The sequence below is a fragment of the Lemur catta genome, chromosome 8 (assembly GCF_020740605.2).
Source record: "Lemur catta isolate mLemCat1 chromosome 8, mLemCat1.pri, whole genome shotgun sequence".
Taxonomy (NCBI): domain Eukaryota; kingdom Metazoa; phylum Chordata; class Mammalia; order Primates; family Lemuridae; genus Lemur; species Lemur catta.
Window position 1 is genome coordinate 2,480,634 of NC_059135.1, and position 25,671 is coordinate 2,506,304.

Below are 25,671 nucleotides of genomic sequence, written 5' to 3' on the forward strand. Positions count from 1 at the left end.
TAACTGGTCTTCCCCTCCCCTCTTCCCTCCTGAACCATTCAGTCCTGAAGCCTTTAGGGGGGCAAAGCAAGACAAGCACCTGCAGCAGGTGAGAGCCCAGAGCGGGAGGATGTCTGTGTGAGGGGAGGGGCAGCAGCCCAGCACAGGGTGGAAAGGGCACCCATGGGGCCACCAGGCCAGGGGGGCATCTACACAGTGGCCCAAGATCCCTCCACATGGATGGGATTAGGAACAGGGTGGGTGAGGCGGGTTTCCCCCCAGGCGAGGGGTAGCAGCAGCAAGGGAGACTGCCTTCACACAGCAAGGTAACCACATTAGTAACTGCGTTAAGGAGAATGAGAGCCAGGTTTCTCACTACTGGAGACAGGAATTACAAATACAGAAAGGGAGAAAAGTAGAATGAACCCTGTGGTACTGCACTGGAATTGAAGATGTATGTTAGTGTAAGCTCATGGTTATCAACACATTAGATATTGAAGGGCAGAAGGGGGAGCAGGAGTGACTCCATGACAGGCTGAATCTCCTGACACAGGCCTAAGTTTCGGTTTCCCCAAGATGGGTGGGCCTAAGTCACAAGTTCCTGGGATGGGTCCTCTTCCCGCCCAATGACTCTGCAAAACAGCTGGAAAAGTACTGGGACGTGGAGCACCTTGGAGCCAACCAATCAGGAGACAACTCGATCAAGCCACCTTTGAAGGAGCAAATGAACTAAGGGGGGAGGGGGAATGGTGTGCACAGCGTATGTAACCTACTGAAAAGCATAAAAGCTTAGCTTTTACCCCAGGGCGGGGTCCTAGTTCGTAAAGAGACCACTGCGTTGGTGCTCTGGGACTTGGACCCTGGCTCGAGCCAGCCAATAAACTCCTTTGCCTTTTGCAGCCTTGGACTCTGCCATTCTGTTCCTGGGGCCGAACGGGGAACTGGTTCTAACAATATAGAAATACAGATGTACATGTTTAGACACACACACATACATATATACACACACACATACATACATAGACACGCACCTTTTCCCCAACTCTGTTCACTGAGAGGAGGTGAGAGCTGACACACTTCAAAGGCAGTGAGCACACCATTCTCCACTAACAGGAACCAGGAGAAATGGCTGATTCTGGGGCCAGAGCAGGGAAAGGCCCAGGTGAGCCAGAAAGCATGGAACAGTCGCAGAGTGAGGGGCAGGGTGAAAGGACACAGAGCCAGCTAGAAGGAGCTCTCTCAACCAAATCTGAGGCAATCTGAGCATGAAAATCTTGACAGTAAGAGATTATAACCCATTGAATAAAACTGAAAGCCATGAGCCAATAATAATATAAATAAGTTAATAAAATTAGTGAAGAACAGGACACTTACATTGTTCCCAAGTACTTCCCCACAAAGCACCAGTAATTACAGGGAGAAAAGGAGTAACTTGCCAATGGAGAAGCTGGCAGACGGCACCTTAATCAAGAGACTACGGTGAACTTCAGCAGTCGTGGACAGACAGAAACCTCACACCACCCAGTGGGATGCAGGAGAAGGGCTGGGCCTCACTTCTGGAAGACTCCTACCCAAGATGCAAAATCTGTCTAACCACGAGGAAACCTCAGACAAACTCAGACTGAGGGACATTCTGCAAAATTGCTTGCAATCTTCAAAACTGTCAAGGCCTTGAAAGTTAAGGGAAGAGTGACAAATTGCTTGGGACTGAAAGAGACTAGCAAAGCACGGTAGCTAAACGTCCACAATTTTGGACCTGATGCTTCTGCAACAATGAGGAGCAGAGCAAGAAAGACCCTATATTGAGGACAATGAAACACGCTCCATTTTTAAGTTAAATTTAACATAATAAAACATCACTGTCATTAACCTCAGAAGTACCTGAAATCCCAAAAGTGTCTTTCACAACTTCAAATGTTTTGCCTGCTTCTAAATCTTTCTTAAAAAGTTGCTTTTAAAATTGTTAAAAAGTATTTGCTTTGTTTGGTTTTTACTATTACAGCATTATTTTCTATAATGTTTTTACGGTAAATGAACTCTACTTGTGGTACAATAAAAGCTTTGTTAAGCTACCTGGAAACCTAGTCAGTACCAAAATTAATATATAGCTATATTAATATCAATATTAATATCCAGAAATTACTCCTAGCTCTAAAAACTAACAAATAAAACTCTGAGACTATATCGTGTTTGTATAACATGGAGTGTCAAGTAAGAGTATTAAGATACAGTGTATTTTATTTATAAATTATTAATAACTTAATGTTTAAAATAAATACATTTCTATTTTAACATCTTTTTTTTCTTTAAAGGATTTAAGAATATTGCTGAAAATTTAAAGCTTACACAGAGCAAACCCTGACATAAAACAAGGGCCTCACTAAGTGGGTGTCAGTCCTGGCCTCTGCAGCAAGTATTATAAGAATTTTCAAGAGTCTTAAAGGGTCTCATGGGAGCAGAGCGGTATCTACTGGCCAGAAGAAATTGTTTGGGGATTTCAATCAGAAAAATCTTGGTAATATGCCAATATGAAAAATTATATATGCATTCCTATAAATAGGAAATCAAAGCATTTTAATGCCAAGAATTTTAGTTTTTCTTTACTCTAAAATATCCCTTTCTAATCCATACCCTGGAGAAAAGTAATAAAAGTTCTGCCATTATTTTGCCCATTTCAGCCCTCCTGAGCCTGTTTTACCCACATTAAATTAAAAACTCAATAAAAGCTAATTCATTCAGCCACGTCCTGTTCCTCTAAGCAATAGCTCTTCACTGGAAGCTGCTTTTCAAGTCAGAAACAGAGAGGAATAATAAAGAGATGGGAACTAGAAAAATAAAATAAACACACTTCTCACTTAAAACAGTGAACACAATGAATATGTTTTAGAAAGGATGAAAATAATTAAGAATTTCTTAAAAGTTAAAGTGAAGCCAAAAAAATATGGAATTTCAGGATTAAAACAATTCTGGAAACAAGCTGCTCCACCTAAAGCCGAGGGAAGTTCACTGTGCCTGCCGGCACTGCAAGAGCTGGTCACACGACACCGACGCCGGGGCCTGTGGCGCTCGAGCCAGGCGTGCTGCTCCCTCCTGCGGCCAGAGCCTGTGCTTGGCGGCCAGACAAGTTTTGGATCCAGGCTCTGGAGTGTGAGGCCTTGGGCAAGGTATTCAATGCTCCTAAGCCTCAATTTCCTCACCAGCGAGCTGTGGCGAGGGCGAAGGAGACCATGCGTGTGAAGCCCGTTACAGGGAGGGCTCAATGTGGGCTCGCAGCACTGCCACCCCCCCCCAGCCAGGTCTCAGCCACGTCCTGCGGTCCCTCTGGGAAAGCATGAGGGCCGAGGAGACCCAAGGCCAAGCCAAACTTGACCAAAGGCCCAGGATCACTTGCTCAGCTAGGCTGTTTCTCAGCCATTCAAGTCCTGATTTCTAATATACGAACTGCTTTTTAATCAGGGACAACGCATCCCTAGTCTGTTCCTGTCACCGAGTAGCTGAAGCTTCTGTAACGCGTGACAAAGCTGCCTTTCTTTTACTACTGCTCTCCAGATACGCTCCCGCACTTTTCTCCACTGAGCTTCACCATTTTTTATAGTTATTTGACTAGATTAAGTTTGAATTCAAATCTTTATCAATTGATTGCATCCTGTGGCTAATCAATATAACATCATTCCCGCATCTGTTCGTGACTGTGGTGCAGCATCTGAACACCAGGGTCTACACTACTTGGTAACTGAACTGACATGCACAGGCTGTCAAAATCAGACTACAGATATTTCTTATGCAAAGCATAGAATATTGATGGGATTAAGCACAGAAATGACCTATCAGGATAACAACTAAAATCTAGAACACTGATGGATATAATCTGATATGAATTTCAAACTGACATTTGGAGTAAAAATTAAATCTTTATTCATCACATTATTGTTCATGGCGTAATCATAATAGATGATGACTATTCAATTTGGAGATGTTTTTGACAAAATACTTAATCATATTTTTATAATCAAATTTTCTTGTCATATGCATACGTATTTTTTTCAGGTAAAATACACAAATATTTTATTCCTATCACGAACTTTATTTGTCTATAGAGAGAAGGCCTATATCCTTATAATTATCTTTATAATGTTCATTACATGTAATATTTTAATGACTTCCAAACCATTTTTGTGGTTTATAATATATCCATGGCATATATCTATAGATATTTTTAAGTGATGTTGTTGGTGTCTGATTTTTACAAGATAATGTGGTGGTGACAATTTAACTTTATATCCGAAACTTAAAATCCTCAGCCTGTATAGCAGAAGATACTGCATTCAGAGATTTGACTTGGGAATATAAAACCATCACCTTATTTCCTTAAAAACAAAACTAAGAAACAAACAAAAAACCCCACTATAACCCTCCATGATTAGAATCAATTTCAGTGGTTTCCCCAATTTAAACGTATATTAAAGTCTCACCAGTGAAGAAATACTGTAGTACATGTCCACTTTTATTTCTTTCACAGTAATTTCAATGGAAACAATATTCCTAGCAAAGGGAACATCTAATAATACTAGGACTGCAAATATCCAAACTAAAAATACTTTTGTCAGGTGTAGAACTTCAGTTAAGGGGAGATTGGGAATAACATGTTTCTACGAGGGTTAGAATATTTGTGATGTAATTGCACCATCTACCTACCAAGAAAAAATAATTCCAAGTTCTATTCAGATCACCAAAGTAAAATAGTGTAAGACTGAAACCCCATACAACAATTTAGCTAAATATTATTTGCTATATACTATTTATTTTAATTAAAATATAACATGTTCATGATAAGGTCATTTTATCCATCAAGAGCCATTTCAAGATACAAATTCTTTTTTTTTTTTTTGAGACAGAGTCTCACTTTGTTGCCTGGGCTAGAGTGAGTGCCGTGGCGTCAGCCTAGCTCACAGCAACCTCAGACTCCTGGGCTTAAGCAATCCTCCTGCCTCAGCCTCCCGAGTAGCTGGGACTACAGGCATGCGCCACCATGCCCGGCTAATTTTTTCTATATATATTTTTAGTTGTCCAGATAATTTCTTTCTATTTTTAGTAGAGACGGGGTCTCTCTCAGGCTGGTCTCGAACTCTTGACCTCGAGCGATCCATCCACCTCGGCCTCGCAGAGGGCTAGGATTACAGGCGTGAGCCACTGCACCCGGCCGATACAAATTCCTATATTCCCAAATAAATGTTTCTTTAAGATAGTCATCCATAATCTCTATTGACATTTGCTTGCTTATGAGGACTTTCTTTCAGAAGGGCAGTAAAACACACACATGCAGGTGAAATTCAATACATGCCATGTCCTCGTCGGGACAAGCTCTGTGCATGCCCTGCAGCACTCCCAGAACAATGCACAGCTCACACCACCAAGAAAGTGGGAAAGAGTAGAATCACAAAAACTATAAACGAATTAAAAGAGAAAGTTTTAAGAGAATTAAAAAGAAGTACTCCAAGATAGTCTATGTCAACATAAAGAATTTAAATGAAAAGAAAAAGCATCTGAAAATTACATTCAGTTAGAACAGATGTAAAATGAAAAAGAGAAATGAAGGGAGACAATGTAAAAGGAGATTGAAAAATTAGGAGTGAGAAATATTTAAACAGTAATTCAAAGTAAATGAACGAAGTTTAAAACTGTTGGCCATTACTTTAAAGTATCTTCATTTATAAAGCTTTAGAAAGCAAGTATTTTTAAAGCATAAGAAACACTGTAATAAAACTTCATGGTTAGTGTTTTTCAAAACCTTCTTCATAAACGAAGAAAGAAAAAAAAATGCTGGCAGGAGCTAATATCTTACTATTAACAAAGTTTATATTTCCTCTTGAAAAGAGGGCAAATAAGTCAGGATAATGAAGAAAAAATGCTTAAAGCAATCTTATTCACATATTTATTCTATAATGTATTATTCAAGTCCATTAGCACAATAAGAAATGGCTTTTCTTCCAATGCAACTTCAAAGACAGGCTGGAGAGATGCCCAGATTACAAATATGTATGTCCTTTGCATTGAAAAAATGCTTCCTCCCCCAAAAATAAAGAGTACCTAAGGAAGGGCACACCACGATTTATGTAAAGAGCATAGAAAACACCTACTATTTAAATTTTTAAATGAGATAGAAGATAAGCAATTAATATGATTAATATGTATGAGCCAATGATGAAACCATATGTCCACACATGCTTTGAGGACATATTCTTACATTTGCCTCTCTGTGAAATCAAAAAGGGTACTCTGAATCCTGGATCCAAAATATATCTAGAAAGTAGATATGTTTGCAAGCACTTTGAAACATGTATTAAAAACTGATCACAAACTAGGCCACAACAAAATTCTCATCAATTCCAAATAATCAATACCATTACATTAGATATTATCATTAAAAAGATTTTAAAAATCTTTATGCTTAAAAGCAAAAAAAAAAAATCCTAATAACCCACATGCTAAAGAAGAAATCATACCAAAGTATTTCATATTAAAATTCAGGGAATTTTTAATATTCAGTATCAATTTAATATTCAAGGAATGCAGAAGTCAAGGATAAAGCATGCTTAAAAGGAGATATATAGTCTGAAATATATTTAAGTTTAAAATGACAAAGACTAAAAATAAATGAGCTAAGTGTTTTACTCAAGAGGTGAGAAAAAGTCAACATCCAAAGAAATTGCAAGGAAAAACAAAGAGTAGAAATTAATAATAAAACAAAAATAAATATTTACAAAACCTAAAGTTGATTCTTTTCTAGAGAATTATTTTAATAGTTTTTCAAAGTCTCATCAAGGAATAAAAAGACACAAAATTTTTGGAAGAAAAGGGGAACTAGAACTACAGATATAATATTTTTAAATCATAAAAGTATACTTCAAACGTCTTTATGCCACGACTGTAAAATGTGAACGAAAGAACACTGTGGAAGAGACAGCTGGTCGACCCCGTTTCTGATCTCCGCTTTGGCAGAGCTTCTGCCACCGTGTGCGGCCCACATGTGAGAGATGTGCTGGTTCCAGAAACCCTCGGCCCCCAGCCAGGCAGGCAGCCTCCTCCATCTGCCCATGTGCCTTGCAAATATTACCATTTTCTGAGCATGTCAGGCATGGAGAAAATTTGGCAAGTTCTAGCCTGTCGTAATGGAATCCCCGATTGTTAACTAAGCAAATGGATGCCTGAAATAAAGATTTCATTTTACAGTCTACTTTGTGACAAAGTACTGGCCCATATAAAGTCAGTCATAACTTCCAATAAATACCCTAGAAAAGGAGTGGCATGCCTTCTCCTTCCTCCTTTTTCCTCCTTGCTGGCTGGAATGTAATCTTGAAGGCTGGAGCTGGGACAGCCATCTTGTCCCATGAAGTGCCACGAGCACGAGAGGTCACACTTGCGAGGGAGGAGGCAGAAGTCACTGCCTCCTGGACTGCTGCCCCAAAACTCTGACCCCTGAGAGAAAACACTTTGTACCTCATTTAAGCCACTATTGTTTTAGATCTTTCTTTTGCTCACAGGTAAATCTAAACCTAACTGATTCAAATATAAATTACCAAAATAACCTGAAGAAGGAATAGAAAAATGAAATATAACCACTGAAGAGGTCAACTTTGTTATAAAAAACATTAGTTTGAAAGAAGAGACACGCTAACAACTTTAAGACTCCAATACTAAGAGTGAAAAGAGTAGGAACAAGCACAGGACGGGGTGTGGGGGCACCACAGGAGCACCCACCCCAGCAGCCAAACAAGGAGGCTCATCAAGGAGAAGAGAGGAACCAGCTGCACCAAATGCTGCTGGTAATTCCAGTAAAATGAGGGCTGTGAATTAAACACTGGATAGAACTGAGAGGTCTGGTGACCTCGACAAGGGCACTCATGGGGTTAGAAGAGAATGGGAAGAGGAGAATTGCAGACAGCAAGATATGCAATCCTTTTGAGGCATTTTGATACAAAGTCAGGCAAGGCAATGGAGTAAGAGTTAGTGGTAAAAGCCAAGAGAAGATTTCCAATCAAAATCACAACAGGCTTTCTCATGGAACCACACAAACAGATTCTAAAATTTACATGAAACCATGAAGATTTAATAATAGTCAAGACAACCTGGAGAGTGGGGGAGGAGTAGAGGGGAACACTTAGAAAGTCTTTCCCAGACTTAACAACACAGTACCTAAGACAAGGAGGACACAACGGAGAGCCCAGAAATACACCCAAGAAGGACATCTGGGCTCACTAGAGGTGGCATTACAAAGGCGGGGAGGAGGAGGGTTCAGATATCTACCACACAACATAAAATATAAATTCCAGACCAATCAGAGACCTCAATGTGAAGAAGAAACTAAAATTATTAAAAGAAAACTATTGAGACTACCTTTATAACCAGGAGAGAACAGATTTTTCAAACAAGGTTAAAAACAATGTATAAAGAAAAAGGCTGTTTAAATTTTATATCAAAATAGAAAAGTTTTTTAAATAAAAAGATATAAAGTCAGACACAAGTAATGGATTAGAAAAATATTTACAACATATGAGACACAAAGGATTAGATCCATCATATGTATTATACTTTGGAACACAGTTTAGCAGTTTCATAAAAAGTTAAACATACGTTTACCACATGACTCAGCAGCCCCACTCCTAGGCAGGGGGGGGTCCCTGCCTTTATCTGTAGTTTCAGTTACTTGCAGTCTGAAAGCATTAAACGGAAAATTTCGGAGATAAACAATTCATAAATTTTAAACTGCATGCCTTTCTGAGTAGCATGATGAAATCTTGGGCTGCCCCGCCCAGGGCATGAGTCATCCGTTAGTCCAGCGCATCCAAACCATACACACTGTGTGCCTGTTAGTCACTCAGTGGCCCTCTCGGTTATCAGATGGACTGTAGCAGTGTTGCAGTGCTTGTGTTCACACTTACTTTACTTAATTATGGCCCCAAAGCCGAAGAGTAGTGACGCTGACACACTGTCAAAATTGTTCTATTTTATTATTAGTTATTGCTTTTAATCTCTTACTGTGCCTAATTTATAAGTTAAACTTTAAAAGACGTATATATGTACTATATGATCCAATTTATATCCAATTCCAGGAAATGCAAACTAAAACATAGTGACAAAGAGCAGATCAGCGGTTGCCAGGAGACGGTACATGGGGGCAAGGGAGCATGGAGAGTGGAGGAGGAAGGAATGACCAAGGGCACAGGACGCTTTTGAGGGTGATAGGTGCGTTCACCATCTTGACTGTGGAAGCCACAGATGTGTGGAAATAGAATGTCCATTCCTTTGGGAGAGTAAATTGGTACAGCCACTTTGAGGAGTAAAGTGGCAATATCTGGTGGAACTGAAGATCTGTATACACCCTGGCACTACAATTCTAAGCCTGGGCACAGCCTCTGAAACCGGGGTTTACAATCTACAGCCCACAGACCAGATCCTGTGTTTTGTAAATAAAGTTTTATTGACCAGAGCCAGGCACATGCATTTACAATGTCTACGTTGTGGCTGCTTTCATGCTATCTCAGCAGAGTTCCATAGTTGCAACAGAGACCATATAGCTCAAAAAGCCTAAAATATTTACTGTCTGGCCCTTTATGGAAAAAGTTTGCTGATTCTTGCTTGAAGAGACACTGGCTCTTGCATGCCAGGAGACATGGAAACACTGTTTGTAACAGCAAATGGTTGGAAAAAAGCTAAATGTCCATCAATAAAGGAATTAATAAACAAATAAAGGGCTACAAGTCTTCAATTAAAATGAATAAACTAAATCTACAAGTATCAAAACAGGGAGAGTCTCAGAAACATGTTGTCTGAAGAAAGCAACTTGCATCATATCAACAAGATAACATTAAACACTCACAAAACAACACTACATGCACGTGAAGGTAGGGATACACGCTAAATTCATCTTGGTGGTTGCCCTCAGGAGAACAGGATTGGGGCAGTGACCAAAAAAAAAACTTTGACTTTTTCTGTGCATTTTTATTTCTTTTATTTAAAAAAATCTAATTAAATTGCTATAAGAAGGCCAAGTTAAATTTAATTCTAATGTTTATCAGTATCCTAAAGGAAATTATAAAGACACTTGCTGATTTTTCCCTACCCAACTGTAATACATGTCACCCCTGATTTTGAAGTACTCACTAACTATACTTTTTCAAAGCAGTAAATGTTTACCAAACAAGAACATTGTTTCCTTTTATCTTCTAAAGTCAAAAGATTTACCAATCTAAAATTTACTCTTTTAAGGGAAATTTGAAACACGGTCCTAGTAAGCTTTGTATAAAAAACATAGCTATAAAATTTAAACCAATGGGCATTTCAAAGGTTACCTACACTAACAGCTTGGAGGGACACGCTCAAGGTTTTCGACTGGGGCTTAGAAACATTGCCAGGGACACCAGGACAATCCCTCGTGCGCATAAAAAGGACTATGACATATTAAAATTCCATAACAAGATCACAGAAAAACATTTCTGCTTTCAGAAGAGCAAACAGTGGTGCTGTCCACAAGGCCCAGGGCAACTGCGTTCTCCAGTTATTATTGTTAGAAGGGCTCCCTCTGATGTTAGTCTCAATTGTACAGTTCTCCTTGGCTATTTCATGATAGAATAGAGCATTTTAATCAGACTTATCCAAAACAAATAACCATTCATTCAGCTGGGGAAAAATATATGTATGTGTTCATGTATGCACATACTCCCAGATATAAACTTTTTGGAATTATTGACTGATTAAGCTAACTATCTAAGAAACTTCTATTAAAAAATATTTATCCTTACTATTTAAAGCGACTATAAGAGAAATCTAGCCACAGCATAGCAGGCGCACCCTCTAGCCTGCAGGTGCTCACCCGATAGCCATGGGGCCAAAGAAAGGGCAGTGGCCGGTGGGAGACTGTAGGTTCCAACAAAACCATATCACATATCTGCAGGGAGGACGGCTAGGATTCAGGTACAAATAGAACACACATTTAAAAGCCAGAAATGAAAACCCCCAGCTTCTTATTTTGCAATCATCCAGGGCCAGGCAGCCAGCCCCCAACCTCTGCAAACAAAACCTGAGGGAAAGGACTGGCAAGGCCCGAAGGGGAGAGCCACGGAGCCTGAGCAGAGCAGGTCTCTGGCTCTCGGCTCCTGAGCTCCTCAAGGGAGCTGCTGCCCACCCAGCACAGGGCTGGATGTGGTCCAGGGAAGCAGCCCACAGAGAAAGAGCCCCACAGTTTCTACCCTCTCAACTGGGCCGGGGAGGAATGGCATTTCTTTTTTTTTTTTTTTTTTTTTTTGAGACAGAGTGTCACTTTCTTGCCCGGGCTAGAGTGAGTGCCGTGGCATCAGCCTAGCTCACAGCAACCTCAAACTCCTGGGCTTAAGCGATCCTACTGCCTCAGCCTCCCTAGTAGCTGGGACTACAGGCATGAGCCACCATGCCCGGCTAATTTTTTTGTATATATATTTTTTAGTTGGCCAGATAATTTCTTTCTATTTTTTTAGTAGAGACGGGGTCTCACTCTTGCTCAGGCTGGTCTCGAACTCCTGACCTTGAGCGATCCACCTGCCTCGGCCTCCCAGAGCTAGGATTACAGGCGTGAGCCACCGCGCCCGGCCGGCATTTCAACATGTAAGCAGACATTACTGATTTGAAAGATGCTTCTAATTTTTAAAGTAAATGTGTGAAACAGACTGCTGAAATGTCAGTGTTTACAGAAATCATTCCATTACCTTCTCTCCAGGCTTGGGTGACTGCTGCAATTTCTCATAATCTTTCTTAGTCTCCAAAATTTTTTTCACAAGTCCACCTGTTGAAAATCAGTGGTTTTACATTAAAAGTTTATTCTCTGCCCCAAGAAACTATTCTAAATGGGTAGGAGGGTGGAAGAAATACTAAGGCCTTATCCTATTTCTTTCAACACTGAAAATAGTTTAATCTTTATTTGTTTAAAGATAGTCTACAATAGAGTGATACAATAGCTGGTGGTGGAAATTATAAAATTTCAAGGTGTTTAAAGGAAATCAGCTCCTTGAAAAGTAAAAAACTTTAGAAGTAAAATTTGTTTTCTGCCCGGGCACAGTGGCTCATGCCTATAATCCCAGCACTTTGGGAGGCCAAGGCAGGAGGATTCTTGAGGCCATGATTTTGAGACCAGCCTGGGCAACATAGCTGTCTTTACAAAAGACCCCATCTCTACAAAAATAAATAAAATAGATTTTCTATTTTATTTTCAAAGACTAAGAAGGAATATAGATTAATATCCAAAAATATAACCGTCTATTACAAACATATGACAATTATGAATTGCTTCTAAATACTAATACTACTTTTATATTAGGGCAAGGGTATTCCATTTCTTTCATATGGGGTAAATATCATATGAAAAATCATTTTTTAAGTATTGTTTTACCCAAGGATGCATCAATATGAGACTGACTGAATAAATTACGGCAGATCCACACGGTGGAGGACCGTGCAGCTATGAAGAGGAATGAAGACGATTTCTCTAAATTGTTATGGAATGAATGCCAGCATATACTGTCAAGCTAACAAAAGCAAGAGGAAGACAAGTATAGATATTGATAAACACACACACACTCATTTACTTATTTTTTTGAATGGAAGCATGAACCATATTTTCTACTGTTACCCACGGGGGAGGGAGCACAGAGGGTGGAGACCAGGATCAAAGCTCCACATCTCTGATTATACCTTGTTTCGTACACTGGACCTTAAAACTATGTGACTATCTTACATAAAAAATTAAAAACATTAATGCCTAAAAATTGAAAGCAAAAATAAACTTATTATCAAACTGGCAATCATATGCTAATGGAGAAGAATTATTTCATGACTTTAAAAAGAGTAATTGATTGTACACCCTTAATGGGACATACTCTAAGAATAAAGAGACAAATGGACCTACCAAAAAAAAACCTAAAATATTTTCAGTAATCCTATTGTCGTTAGTAAGTAGTGGCAGTGTTCTAAAATCGCCGTGTACGTATTGTAGGATTAAGCAGCCAAACAGCTGATGTTGCTGAGAGCTGGGATTTGGGGCATGATATGGAAGAGAGGCACGTGTAAAAACAAAGCCCTATAATCCCAAATCTGAATTAGAAATATTAATATGAACTCACGATATGTATTCTTATTTTTAAAAAATGCATATTCCTGCTTTATGCCATAAAAGCATCTAGAAACAAGGACCAACCCAGAAGCAGCAGGAGCCAGGCTGCTTGGAGAAACAGCAGACATGGGCCAGGACATATACAAAATGAGCCTGAACCATCTTGTCATATCAGAAAACAAGGAAGCTACAAAGTCTTCCGGGATGTGTCAAAAAGGCTCCCAGAAGATAAGTGGAATAGGCTCCCACTGGTCAAATACTGGGCAATTTAAACATCGGTTAAAAAAAAAAAAACTGAGATAGAATGAAATGAAACACATAATATATGTTAAAAATTCATGACTTTGTATAGACACCAGAAATAATCCCTAAAACCAAAAGGCCCTCATTAGTTACCTTTCATGGGTGCCAGGAAACAAAGTCACTATAATGTGAGACCCCCATCTCAAAAAACAAAAAGTCACTATTATGGAAACGGATCAACACAGGAAAAAGCATTTAGCCTGTCTCTTCTGTAGGAGCTGTGCCTCAGGTCAGTCCAACCCCAGGGGGGTTGTACTACTGAGTTCTCTAGCTAGAGAATTCAGAAGGGAAGATGAGATGCCAGTATCACCATTCTGCAACCCTTAGTGAAAAAACAAACCTGGCCTAACATCACAAGCCAAGAGTCAACCAGACATTATGAATAATGAAAATCATCTATAAGGTATTCTTGCCCCCAAACCCTGAATCCAACCCAGTCTCCTAGAACAATAGCAACACACTATGGGGTTTTGTGAGAAATTCTGAAGGACAACCCAGCCAGCTTCTTCGCCAAACACATCACAAGTGGACGGGGTTACAGATTAAGAGAGATTTAACAGTTAGATCAACGAATTGCAGTGCAGGGAGCTTACATGGATCCTGACTCAAACAAACTAGAAAAAATATACAAGACAACTGGAAAAACCAGGTATTTGATGATATTAAGGAATTATTAAGTTCTTCTATATACAAAAATGGAATTATAGTTTTTTTTAAAAAAAGAATCCTCATCTTTTAGAGATATATACAACATATTTCCAGATGAAATGATGTTCTGGGTCTCCGGGATTTGAAAACAGTCGGGGGGGGGAGGGGTTACACAGGTACAAGCTCAGTAAAACAAGAGGAGCTGATCGCTGCAGAAGCTGTGTGAGGGGCACAAGGGAGTCCATCAGGCTACTCTCTCAACTTTGTAAATGTTCTAGATAAAAGAAAACACTGCACTTGGGAAGAGAACAAACAGTACTACAGACCTGGACTTGGGAAGGATCTTATCTCCAAGGTCATCTACTTCCACCATCTGATTTTATGGTTAAGAAAAGAAGTCGTGTGCGTGACAGCTCACAGTGAATCTCCAGTGTCCTGCAGTGTCCTCCGAGTCCTCCAAAGACAGGCAGCAGCAGCCCTCAGCATCCACACAGGAGGAGCCCACACCCGCAGGGTGCGACCTGCTGCTACTCTGACCCCGAACCTGAACCTGGCACACAAAAGTCTCTTATACTGGATCCTTCCCAAGCACACACACACACACGCACACACACTCACCCCCAGGACTCACCATGCTTCTCCTCTTCTTCTAATTCCACTGCTGGTACCTGTGCAGGAAAGGAAGGAGGAAAAAGAGAAGATTCAGGTTTGTTACATTCCCCAAATCATGCTTTTGTAGATCTCAAAAAAGGAATGACAAAATTAAAGAAGGTAAAAAACTAACTGAAAAATTAGAGGAAATTTTTGTCTACATAAATCTACAAGCTAAAGTATTATTAGGTCAAGTATGAAATGTCCAAATTCCTTAAGTACTAAGGTTGACAGTTTTATCCCTGACATTTCACTTTGACACTTCTTGTTTTATTTTTATTGTGAAAGTACATCCTTGTTCTTTCAAATGTATGGTTTGCCCCTTGTGATGATCTTTCACAGGTTTTTTTTAGAGGAATTTTTGTGAAACCATGGATAAGTCAAAAGTTCATGTTATTTTCGAATCTGAGTTTCGTCGTGCAACCTGCGCTTGGCAGACAGCTTGAAATATCGGCAGAGTGTTTGGGAAGGATGTGGCCAATGAATGCAGAGTATGTCGATGATTTGAGAAGTTCCGTTCTTGTGATTTTAACCTTGAAAATAAGCCACGTAGGCGACCTGACACCAAGGTGGATAATGATGAGCTGAAAGCTGTATGTAGTGGAAGCGAATCCATCTCAACCTAAGTGTGAATTAGCAGCAAGGTTTGACGTTACTATTCCAACAATATTGGACCACTTGAAGATCGGCAAGGTAAAGAAGCTGGAGAAATAGGTTCAGCATGAATCAAATGAGCGTCAGAAGAGAAATCATCTCGAAGCTTGCCTTTCTTTGCTGTCACAACATAAAGGCGAATCATTTCTACATTGTATTGTTACATGTGAGGAAAAATGGATTCTTTTTGACAATGTCAAGCATTTGGCACAATGGCTGGATAAAGATGAAACACAGTCCAAAACCGAATATTCACCAGAAAAAGCTAATGGTGTCTCTTTGGTGGTCCAGTGCTGGCATTATCCTCTATAGCTTCATGAAACCTGGGCAGTTGATTACAGTGGATGTCTACTGCAGCCAACTGGATGAAATGATGAGGATGCCTGCCATTAAGCAGCCAAGACTGGTCATTAGAGACCGGCCAATCCTCTTGCAAGACAACGCTCGACCACATGTTGCACATACAATGCTGCTCAAATTACAGAGGCTGGACTTGGAAACTGTCATCCACCAGATTCACTAGACCTTGCACCAACTGACTGCCACTTCTTTCAGGCTTTGGACCACTTCTTGCAAGGAAAAACATTCAACTATCAATGAACTGTGGAAAACGCCCTTTGCGATTTAATCGCCACTCTTCAGGCTTCTTCGCTGCTGGCATAAGCAAGCTACCATTAAGATGGCAAAACTGTGTTGACAGTTTAGATGCATACTTTGATTAATTGTACTGCTTCTTATTTGAGATGTAATAAACTAAACTTTTGATTCGAAATCAGTATTCATATTTAATAACCTAATAATTCCAATGCAGATAAAATATAATTATTAAAAAACATCCTGCTTCAGTTAACTAACCATTTCAATTTCTGACATGTCAGAGATCTGAGGGGCCGTTTCCACCACAAACTGATCATCCTCTTCATGGTCAGAATTCTGTGAATCTATAATCATCACATTTGACACGGTTTTACCACTCCCTGTCCTAAATAAAAAGAAATTAGATTAAATTAGAAATGTTCTGTCAGTCACAAGTTTTCATCAGTCCTATGCATCTGGAACTATGTCAGGGTTGTCTGAGAGGAATTTAACCACTAATCATCTCTAGAACAGCATCACAAAATACAAGCTGCAGCTGAGATGAACTGTATGGAAACTGTCCTCAAGGAAGCCCTCCAGGCCTGGGTCCCCGTGAGCCTTGCCCTGTACCCGAGATGCCAGACTCCCACCCTCCCCCCCACCCAACTGCCCTCCCTGTGCCACTGGGACCTCCTAGTCCACACTCGGCCCCCTGCCCCCACAGCCTCCCTGTGCCCTCTGTTAACAAAGGCCTTGGGCCCCTCCTCTGCTGACCCTGGTTCTCTGTGAAGTCAGCCCTTTCCCTGCCGCCCTCCACCTGGAGGGGGCTCCTCTCCCAAGTTGCAAACCTCGAGCAGGCAGTTGCATTGGGGGCCCAACAGCCAGAGCTGCCCCCAGACCTCTCTACACACAGCCGGCTTGAGGCCCCTCATTTGACTCCTAGTCTCGGCTGCTGCCCTATGCCCTGCCCAGCACCCCAAGTATGCATGCCACTGCTACCCAGACCTGTCACCATTCTGGGCGAGTCACTGTTCGGTAGGCTGGCCCCGCAGCCCCTGACCTTGTCCTCCCTGGTGACCACCTTCATCCAAGGGCTCTCTCATGCCCTCCAGAGCCCCCTGCTGGAACTGTCCCATCTATAGGCCCCCCACCCAGACCACTGTCAGCGTCCTCTGCCTCAGGACTCATTTCTACTGCACTGGGCCTTAGCCACAAGCCCACAGACCCAAACACTCTGTGGGCTTCCCATCGGCTACTCCTGCCTTGGTTCCTGCCCTATACAACTTAACATGACCATGCTTCAACAAAACCCTGCCCCCTGCCCCACTATCACTCTGTAGTATGTGTGCACACACAGGTACACAGATGTACACACCACACATGTAGACACACACCAAACCTCTTCCTTGCTTCAGTGCAATACACAAGGTCCAGAGGGAATCCATACACTTGGGAACAAGCTCTTAAAATAACACCCACCTCCCCAAACATCCTCAACTCCACCTGTGGTGCACTCTGACCTCAACAACCATATGTCTTGGCTCCACCAGGACTGACCTCACCTCATCCCTCCTCCCTGCTACGTCAGTACCCCAGGAAGCCCTGGGGCTCCAATCCCCTTGGCTCTCAAACTCCCTCCACACACCCACTGTGGCCCACGTCCTGCCCTCCCTGCCCCCTGACTCCCTACTATGTGCTCCACCCTCGCCCTGCCCCAAGTTCACTGCCCCCTGCACCGCTTAGCTGCCACTGCTCTTGCCCTGTCACCCCCACCCCCACCACTGGCCGCCAGTCACAGACCCAGAGGGAGGGTCAGTATTTCCTTGTGCTGACTGTGGCTTCCACATCATTCTCCCCCAAAGCTGCCAACTCTGAATGTCATGTTGCCATCACTGCTGCCTTCAGCTGTCAACCCCTGCCCCTACCGCCACTCACACCAACGCTGCCCCTGCCTCAAGTCTTGGTTTCCATTACTGAGCAATGATCCTTCCCAAACCCTGGCCTCAGATCCCTGAACTCTCCTGCAATGACCCCACCTCTATTATTTGCCACCCACTCCCAGGGTCACACCTGTCACCACCACTAACTGCAAGCTCCTGATCTCATATCTAAGCACAATCCCCACTCTCTGACCACCACCTCCATTTTTCCAGTCCATACCTCCTAGGAACCAACTCCAGTGATCCTTTGACACCTCCAGCCTCTTAATCCCATGACCTTTTTTTTTTTTTTTTTTTTTTTTTTTTTTTTGAGGCAGAGTCTCAGTCTATTGCCTAGGCTAGAGTGCCATGGCATCAGCCTAGCTCACAGCAACCTCAAAATCCTGGGCTCAAGCGATCCTCCTGCCTCAGCCTCCGAGTAGCTGGGACTACAGGCATGTACCACCATGCCCAGCTAATTTTTTCTATATATTTTTGGCTGTCTAGCTAATTTCTTTCTATTTTTTTTTTTTTTAGTAGAGACAGGGTCTCACTCTTGCTCAGGCTGGTCTCAAACTCCTGAGCTCAAACAATCCAACCGCCTCAGCCTCCCAGAGTGCTAGGACTACAGGCGTGAGCCACCGCACCCAGCCAACCCCCATGACCTTTTCACACGTCCTTCACCCCATGGGGTCCTCTCTTCCCTTACCAGCATAAATCCCACCATCGGTCATGGCCATGGCTCTTCTGCACATTCCAACTCCCTTCCTCTTCTCTCTCTCTCTGACAACATCTGGCTTGGCCCAACCCCAGCCAGCCCTGTTCAACCCAGCTCTGCACCAGCCGTGCCTGCCCCTGTGCGGCTGATCACAGCTGGAGAACAAGGGCCACAGCCACTGTGACTCCCCTCTCTTTACGCCCACACATGCCTGATGCTGCCCTGCAGTCAAGCCCTACTTCCCTTGGCCGGGTCCTTCACCTGGGCTCTAGGGGCGTGTGGTCCCATCATCCTTGCAGAGGTGGTGCTGTCCTGTGCAGTGTCCTGGCAACCCTGTCCCCAGTCCCCCAACCAGATGTCAAAACCTTCTCTCCTTCATCCCCCAAGTCATGACACTAAAAAATGCCTCCAGAAGTGGCCCAATGTCCCCAGGGGGAGGGGTCACCTCTAAATGAAAACCTCTGCCCCAGTCAGTGTATTCACTAGCCCACTCTTGTGCAGACCGACTTCACACTGCCTCCTCTCTCCTCTGACCTCCTGCTCCTCTTCCCCAAGACGCACTTTCAGCTCACAAGAAAAACAAAGCACCAGAGAGAATCAGCTTAAGAATCTGTACTACACGTCAACTCTCCACAGCCCGGAATCCCACACCCACACGGGGACCTCACTCCACCAGCTCCCTTCCCACCTCTCCTGCATCATCAACCTCCCCCTCTCCAGAGATCATTCCCAGTATCAGAAAAATGTAATGTTTCTCCCATCTTAAAAACAAAAAGTAATAACTTTCCTTGACACTATCTTCCCCACTAGCTAGTGTCTCATTCCTTTGCTTCTCTTTGTAGCAAAACTCCTAGAAAAACATGTCTACTCCTGTTGTCTTCAATTCCCACCTCTTATACAATGTGAAACCTACTCTGAGCCCACCTGCTTGTCTTTATATTGTTTATAACTTTCTGACAACCTTCCATTTTTAATTTTTGTGCAATTAAGCATTCAAACCTTTTTTTCTCATTGTTTTTATACTTAGAAAGACTTCTATCTAGAGATCAGACAAAAACACCCTAACAGTGTCCCATATATTTTAAGATTTAATTTTATACATATGTAAATTTTTCCCCTTTCATTCATCTGAAATGTCTGTTGGTCTATGGTTTGAAGGGAGGCCCTCCCCTCAATTTTTGTTTCCTCAATAGCAAGTTTCCCAGCACCACCTGCTGCATCCCCGACCCCATCTCCCAGCAGAGGCACCAGTGCTCCTCTGTCCCACCATCCCCACACACCGGAGAGTACGCTGCATGACCAGAGCCAGCCTTACCTGTCTATCAGCAACGCTTCCACGCTCTCTTGTTGTTTGACCCGGGGAGGCGCTGGTCTGGCACTCCCAGGCCGAGGTATTCTTCTAAACCCAAATATTGGAAAACCAAAAAAGAGACATGAAACACTTATACATTTCAGAGTGGGCAAAGAAAACCCAGTTTAATGTAAACGCTAGCTCCCAGACCATCATCAACGTGCTATTTAGGACATACTACCCCGCAGAGAATAGGAACAGTCCAGTAACCTGCATCTCTGACGCTTGTATGTTCAATAATTTCAAGGTACCAAAAAAATAGCATAACTATCTTTAAGCAAAACATGACATAATTTAGCCATAATTATGAATTTCCCTAAATCTCTAAAATAGCCTACATATTGTTATATAACTCAGGTAGTGAAAAATTACATAAATAGTTTTTGCTTTCTTTGTACAAGTAATTGCTCAGAAGGTAGCTCGAGCACTCAGGGGACAGTGAAAGGCACAGAGAGAAGCACCACAGCAGAGTCCTAGGACCAGAAGCACACAGACCTGACACCCGACAAAAGCTCACTGGGGATTTCTGGATTCTCTGACACCTCAGACTTCTCTTGGCCAGGAGGTACAACTTCTCCTTCTAAACAGATGACAATCCAATCAGCAATTCACAAAGGAAGAAACACAGACAACTAATAAGCATTTGAAAAGAAAACAATCAAATAACTGCAAATACAAATGAGCTATTTTTTCACCTATCATTTTGATGAAGATAAAACTGATTTCTGATGTCTAGATTTGGGGAAATGCAAACTGGTTCAACTACTTCAGAAATAAAATCCAAAAGACAGGCCAATCAACTCAGCATTTAACTTAAAGGAAATACAACCTAAGAAATGAACACCTGTCCAGATGTTCACTCATCATCATTGATAAAAGTGACAAACAATTGGTAACTAAGTAAATTATGGTATAGTCACATGCTAGACCCTTTTGTGTAAAACAATGTCATCATCTTAACATATAATCAGTAATGCAGTATAGTAGTATATCTATAATTACATACACATATGGCACTTTGGAAGAATATTCATTCAAGTTATGAGCAATGGCCTTTTTTATTGTCTTCTTCACATTTTTTTACATTTAAAAATTTTTCTATCTTGAGGATGGTACCATATTATTTTTATAATCTGAATACAGTTTTCTTCATTTTGATAAAAAAATTTAATCACTAAATAACAAGCCCAAGCTATTAAGATAATTAAATTTACCCTCCCGGTTTAAAGTAAAAGAAAGTTATACTTCAGAGGCCGGGCGCGGTGGCTCACGCCTGTAATCCTAGCACTCTGGGAGGCCGAGGCGGGTGGATCACTCGAGGTCAGGAGTTCGAGACCAGCCTGAGCAAGAGCGAGACCCCCGTCTCTACTAAAATAGAAAGAAATTATCTGGCCAACTAAAAATATATATAGAAAAAATTAGCCGGGCATGGTGGCACATGCCTGTAGTCCCAGCTTCTCGGGAGGCTGAGGCAGGAGGATTGCTTAAGCCCAGGAGTTTGAGGTTGCTGTGGGCTAGGCTGACGCCACGGCACTCACTCTAGCCTGGGCAATAGAGCGAGACTCTGTCTCAAAAAAAAAAGAAAGTTATACTTCAGAAAATAGTAAAAATAAATCACAATTTGAATATTAGAAACGTACTTCAAAGTCTGGAAAAAATCTTAAAATGTATTCATTTCAAACTTAAAACATATACATTAAATCTCAAATTAAATTGGTATAGTTAAGATTCATTTCCATAAAATAAACTACTTTCACTCAAGCAATTTGTTAAACATTATTCAGAGAATACATGTTTCCGTGTTTCTGTTTGTACACATACAATCTATTCCAAACATACTTACTTAAGCCCATTTCTTACCTGCATCACTGGGGGAGTCGCCTAAAGAAAAGCACACGAGAAAATCAGCTTCTGTGTAAGTAAAACCTCAATATGCTGAATGATCAGAGCAGAACCAGAGGAAAAACACAGTGTAAATAATGTTGCATGTCTGTTAGAAAGAAAGGGTCATTTCCGCACAGCCTCCTAATTTCGTACTGCCATTTTATTTTCAAAAACAGAAAACAAGGAGCAAACACACAAAACTATGAATCATGAAATGTTATTACATAAAAACAGAAAACAGGGATGTGAAGAAAGTATATTACAGAGATTAATTAAACAGGAGACAAAAGTTGGTAAGCCAGGAAGCCATGGAAAAACTGCTTCCGAGTGCAAGGGGGGGCTGCGACAGTTTGCACCCGGCACAGCAAACCTCCAGGCCACTGTATGACTGGGTGAAACCAGACATGAGCCCATCTTACAGAACTGATCAGTGAATATTTTTCTGTCTGCTCCTGGGAGCAGAAAATTCCCCAGCACAAGATAGGCGTACCTCTACACCTGACAATCCTTCTTCAAGTGCTGTGTTTTGGGGACAAATATGACCTGAGCAGTCACAGGTTAATCAGCAGTGGCACCATACGAGTGGGGTGGACTCAAAGCCACAGGTGGAGAATTAATCTTTGTTTCACGCTCCCATGAAGCATGAATGTATTTGCAGAAGACCAAGGACACTATGCGGGGAGGGATGGCCCACCCAGACAGGGACGGTCTCACTCGCATGCCACGAGGAATCAGCCTAGGTTACTCTGAGGATCCACATGCAAACACAGAGTGAAAAGCACTTCTCAGACACGTCTATGTTGCCTATTCGCAGGGGACTTTCTATGAGCAACCCAGGCAGAGAGCGGCATAAATGCTGCACTAAGGAGGGTGGCTCTAGGGGGAAGGGCCCAGAGCCTTCAGAGATCACCCCCACAAACTGACACAGCACAGAGGATGGGCTTGGAGAACACAGTTCCAGAAGTTCTAGAAGGTGCTGTGAGAACATGCAGCACTGGCCAGGGCCATGGCATGAGAAGCTGCACATGGCAATTTCGGAGACCCCAGGATGACGCTTTGGGGCAACTGGGGTGGGGGGCTTGCCTCAACCCTGGAGCAGGGGTGCTGGGGACCAAGAGCAGGCAGCAGCAGGCCCTCGCCTCAAGGCTGTGTGGCCTGGACAGTGTGCTTAGCAGAGACCAGCACTAGGAGTCACCGTGTGACCAGAGGCCAAGCAGCTGACCCAGGTCCTCAACTCCAAACCCCCAACTTTTTCATCAAAACTCACGCCATCGGGGTTTCACTGGCATGTCAGGAACAGATCCTGGGTTCACACAGTGCTCAGAAAGGTTACTGAGAGGTGGGGTCATTAATCATGAGGCCGATACCCAGAAGGTAAGCGAGCACAGTAAACTCTGTACCTTTCACAGGTCGCATCCCTAACCCCACTTCCAGGTCCCACCCCCGGAGCCCCAAGGCACCCTCTACACAGCCGACTCCATCCTCCCCTGCTCCCACAGAACCAATGCTCCCGTCTTCTGCAATCACAAAGCCTCTCGTCCCGGGTGACCTCACCCCCACCCAGGCTGGCACCATCACCCATGCACCACCATCACTCACTGTTTCTCTCTAGTCCAGACCTGTCCCCTAAGCTCTAGGCCTGGTCCCCGAGGACATCTAGCAGCCTTAGAATCCCTCTGTTTCCCGCCCCTCGCTCCACCACAGCCCAGGCCACTCTCTTCTCTGGACTGCTCTTCAAGCCTCCTTAATTAACATGGCTACTCTTTTTAAAATCTAAATATGATCATGTCACTCCTCCTAAAAATATTATTGGCTTCTATCTGCTCTTACAATAAAGACTCAACTCCCTAACCAGCCACACAAGGCCTGGCAGGAACTAACCGGGCTCTCCCCACTCCCCCGGCTCGCAATGCTTCCATCATAGCAAGCCAGCCGGTCTGCTGAACATGTCCCACCTGGGATCATCGTTTACGTAGTTCCTTCTGCCCAGCAGGCTCTCCCCAGCCACCCTCACCACTTTCCTTGTCACCCAAGGTCCCTTCCACCCCGACCACCCCATTTTCACCTCTTGTCAAATGGTCCCATTTTATCTCTGCAGTCTCATCTCAGCTTGTGTGCAAACGCCAGGAAGGCAGGAGACCAGTCCGACTTTCCTCACTGATGCACTCCCCGCCTTGGCCTGACACACAGTAGGCCTTCAACAAATCTTTAACAAACATCCTCCCTTGCCCAGCCACGCCACATCCCAGCCCAGCCACCGCAGCCTGCACAAGCCCTGGTTGCATGAGGCGCCTGCACCACTGCAGGCCCACACAGAGCTCCAGGGCCTTAAATGCTGAATGTATAACTGTACCAGGATTTTTTTAAGTGCTGAGAAAAATTATGCTGAAAGCGGAATCTCACTAAGGTACAACTTGACACCGCAAGAACAATACAGAAAGAAAAACCATAGTAGCAACAGCATTTTGAGTTGTTCAAAAGTCCTCTTTGAACATGAGGTCTGGGTGGTACACTGCTTGGCTTGTGGGGCTCTTCCAGCAGTGACCCTGAAACTTGTTTCAGGGATCACTCATGACACCCCCAGAGTCATGAATGATGCCACTTTAACCTTGCTCAAAAAGCACACTGGGAATAACGAAGTGAGTCTCATGTTATCAAGCAATAACCTCCTCAATTCTAGTGCATGCAAAAAGGCAGAAGTGAATCGTTTGCCATGTTCAGACCCAAGCGGGAAAAACCTTGGCTCTGGACTGTGTCCTTTCGAGAAGAAAGGAGCCTGACACCAGTGCCACTCTGGAGTGCTCTATCTCCTCTCCCTAGGAAAGGGGTGAAAAGGGAACGTTCTTACCTTTCTGCTTCACTGCTGGGTCTGCCTCAATATTCTCACGCCACAGACTAGTTGAATTATCATCTGAAATACTAGTTGAGTTAGTATTAGCTTCTTTTGTTCCTAACATAAAACAGTTTAAAATTGGTCATTAAGACTGTCCACTGAAGGGCTGGTGATCAACGGGCCTCACTAACACAGAGCACACTTACTCATCGGTTTCCCAACACTGCAAGTTTACGAAGGACTGATCAAAGGCAGGTTTTAGGAAACACACATCCAGGATGTTCCTACCCCACGTGTGGCCCTGGAACTAGGTGAGAGGGAAATGATGGCCCAGACTGTGAATGGGCGTCAGGTCTACTCAGCCAAGGAGGAAGCTAGGGGTCTTCCCCAGCCAAAGAAGATTGGCCCTGCCACCTCCCATTTCTAGAACCACCCTAACACTGCCAGTCTCCGCCTGCCTCCCCACTGCAGCCAGGCCCAGGGTTGAGAAGTACAAGTAGGTGGCTATTTCAGGAAAGTAAAAGCAAAAGAAAAATATTTTTGACACAGTACACAGTCCTAGACATATTGAAAACACCCAAATACTTGTCTTCCGATTACTGACTGATGTTCCAAAGTTTATGAACATAGAAAAAATCCAAATACCTAAGAAATAAAACATTTTCCCTATCATAAACAGGATGGGGGAGGTGTTAGAGGAACAGGTTTTGAATTATAGTAGGACCCAGAGCTGGAAAACTAACCCATCGTCAAAGGACACACCACTCTCTAAAAAGAAACTGGGAGACAAAAATAAAATTGGAAAAATGTTCCCTTTCCTGAAATACAATCTTACGATTTCTTAAAAATATTTAAAGAAATAGCTTATATCAGAATCAGTCATTAACTACCAAATAACTGCTCTATTTATGTAACAGAACTACATAAAATAGATGACATAATTTTGTAAGGAAATTTTTTTTCAATCTCTAAAAATGATGCTGACTTAGTCTGATGCAAATAGTTAATTGTTTATGA

The 25,671-nt window shown here is 42.6% G+C and overlaps 1 protein-coding gene across 3 annotated transcripts in view; it reads right to left on the reverse strand.

Annotated features, from left to right (window-relative positions):
- Positions 1-25,671, reverse strand: part of TRAF3IP1 (TRAF3 interacting protein 1) — a 60,802-nt gene that overhangs the window by 13,998 nt on the left and 21,133 nt on the right. The window contains exons 8-14 of one of the 3 annotated variants that reach the window (XM_045558657.1): positions 24,670-24,732; positions 21,798-21,818; positions 20,433-20,517; positions 19,902-19,985; positions 16,229-16,355; positions 14,700-14,736; positions 11,718-11,794 (exon numbers count right to left, since the gene is read on the reverse strand). In XM_045558657.1, the coding sequence (XP_045414613.1) occupies positions 11,718-11,794; positions 14,700-14,736; positions 16,229-16,355; positions 19,902-19,985; positions 20,433-20,517; positions 21,798-21,818; positions 24,670-24,732 (494 nt within the window). Of the gene's footprint in view, positions 1-11,717; positions 11,795-14,699; positions 14,737-16,228; positions 16,356-19,901; positions 19,986-20,432; positions 20,518-21,797; positions 21,819-24,669; positions 24,772-25,671 lie in introns of all 3 variants that reach the window. The other 2 variants (XM_045558659.1, XM_045558658.1) reach the window with 2 other exon arrangements.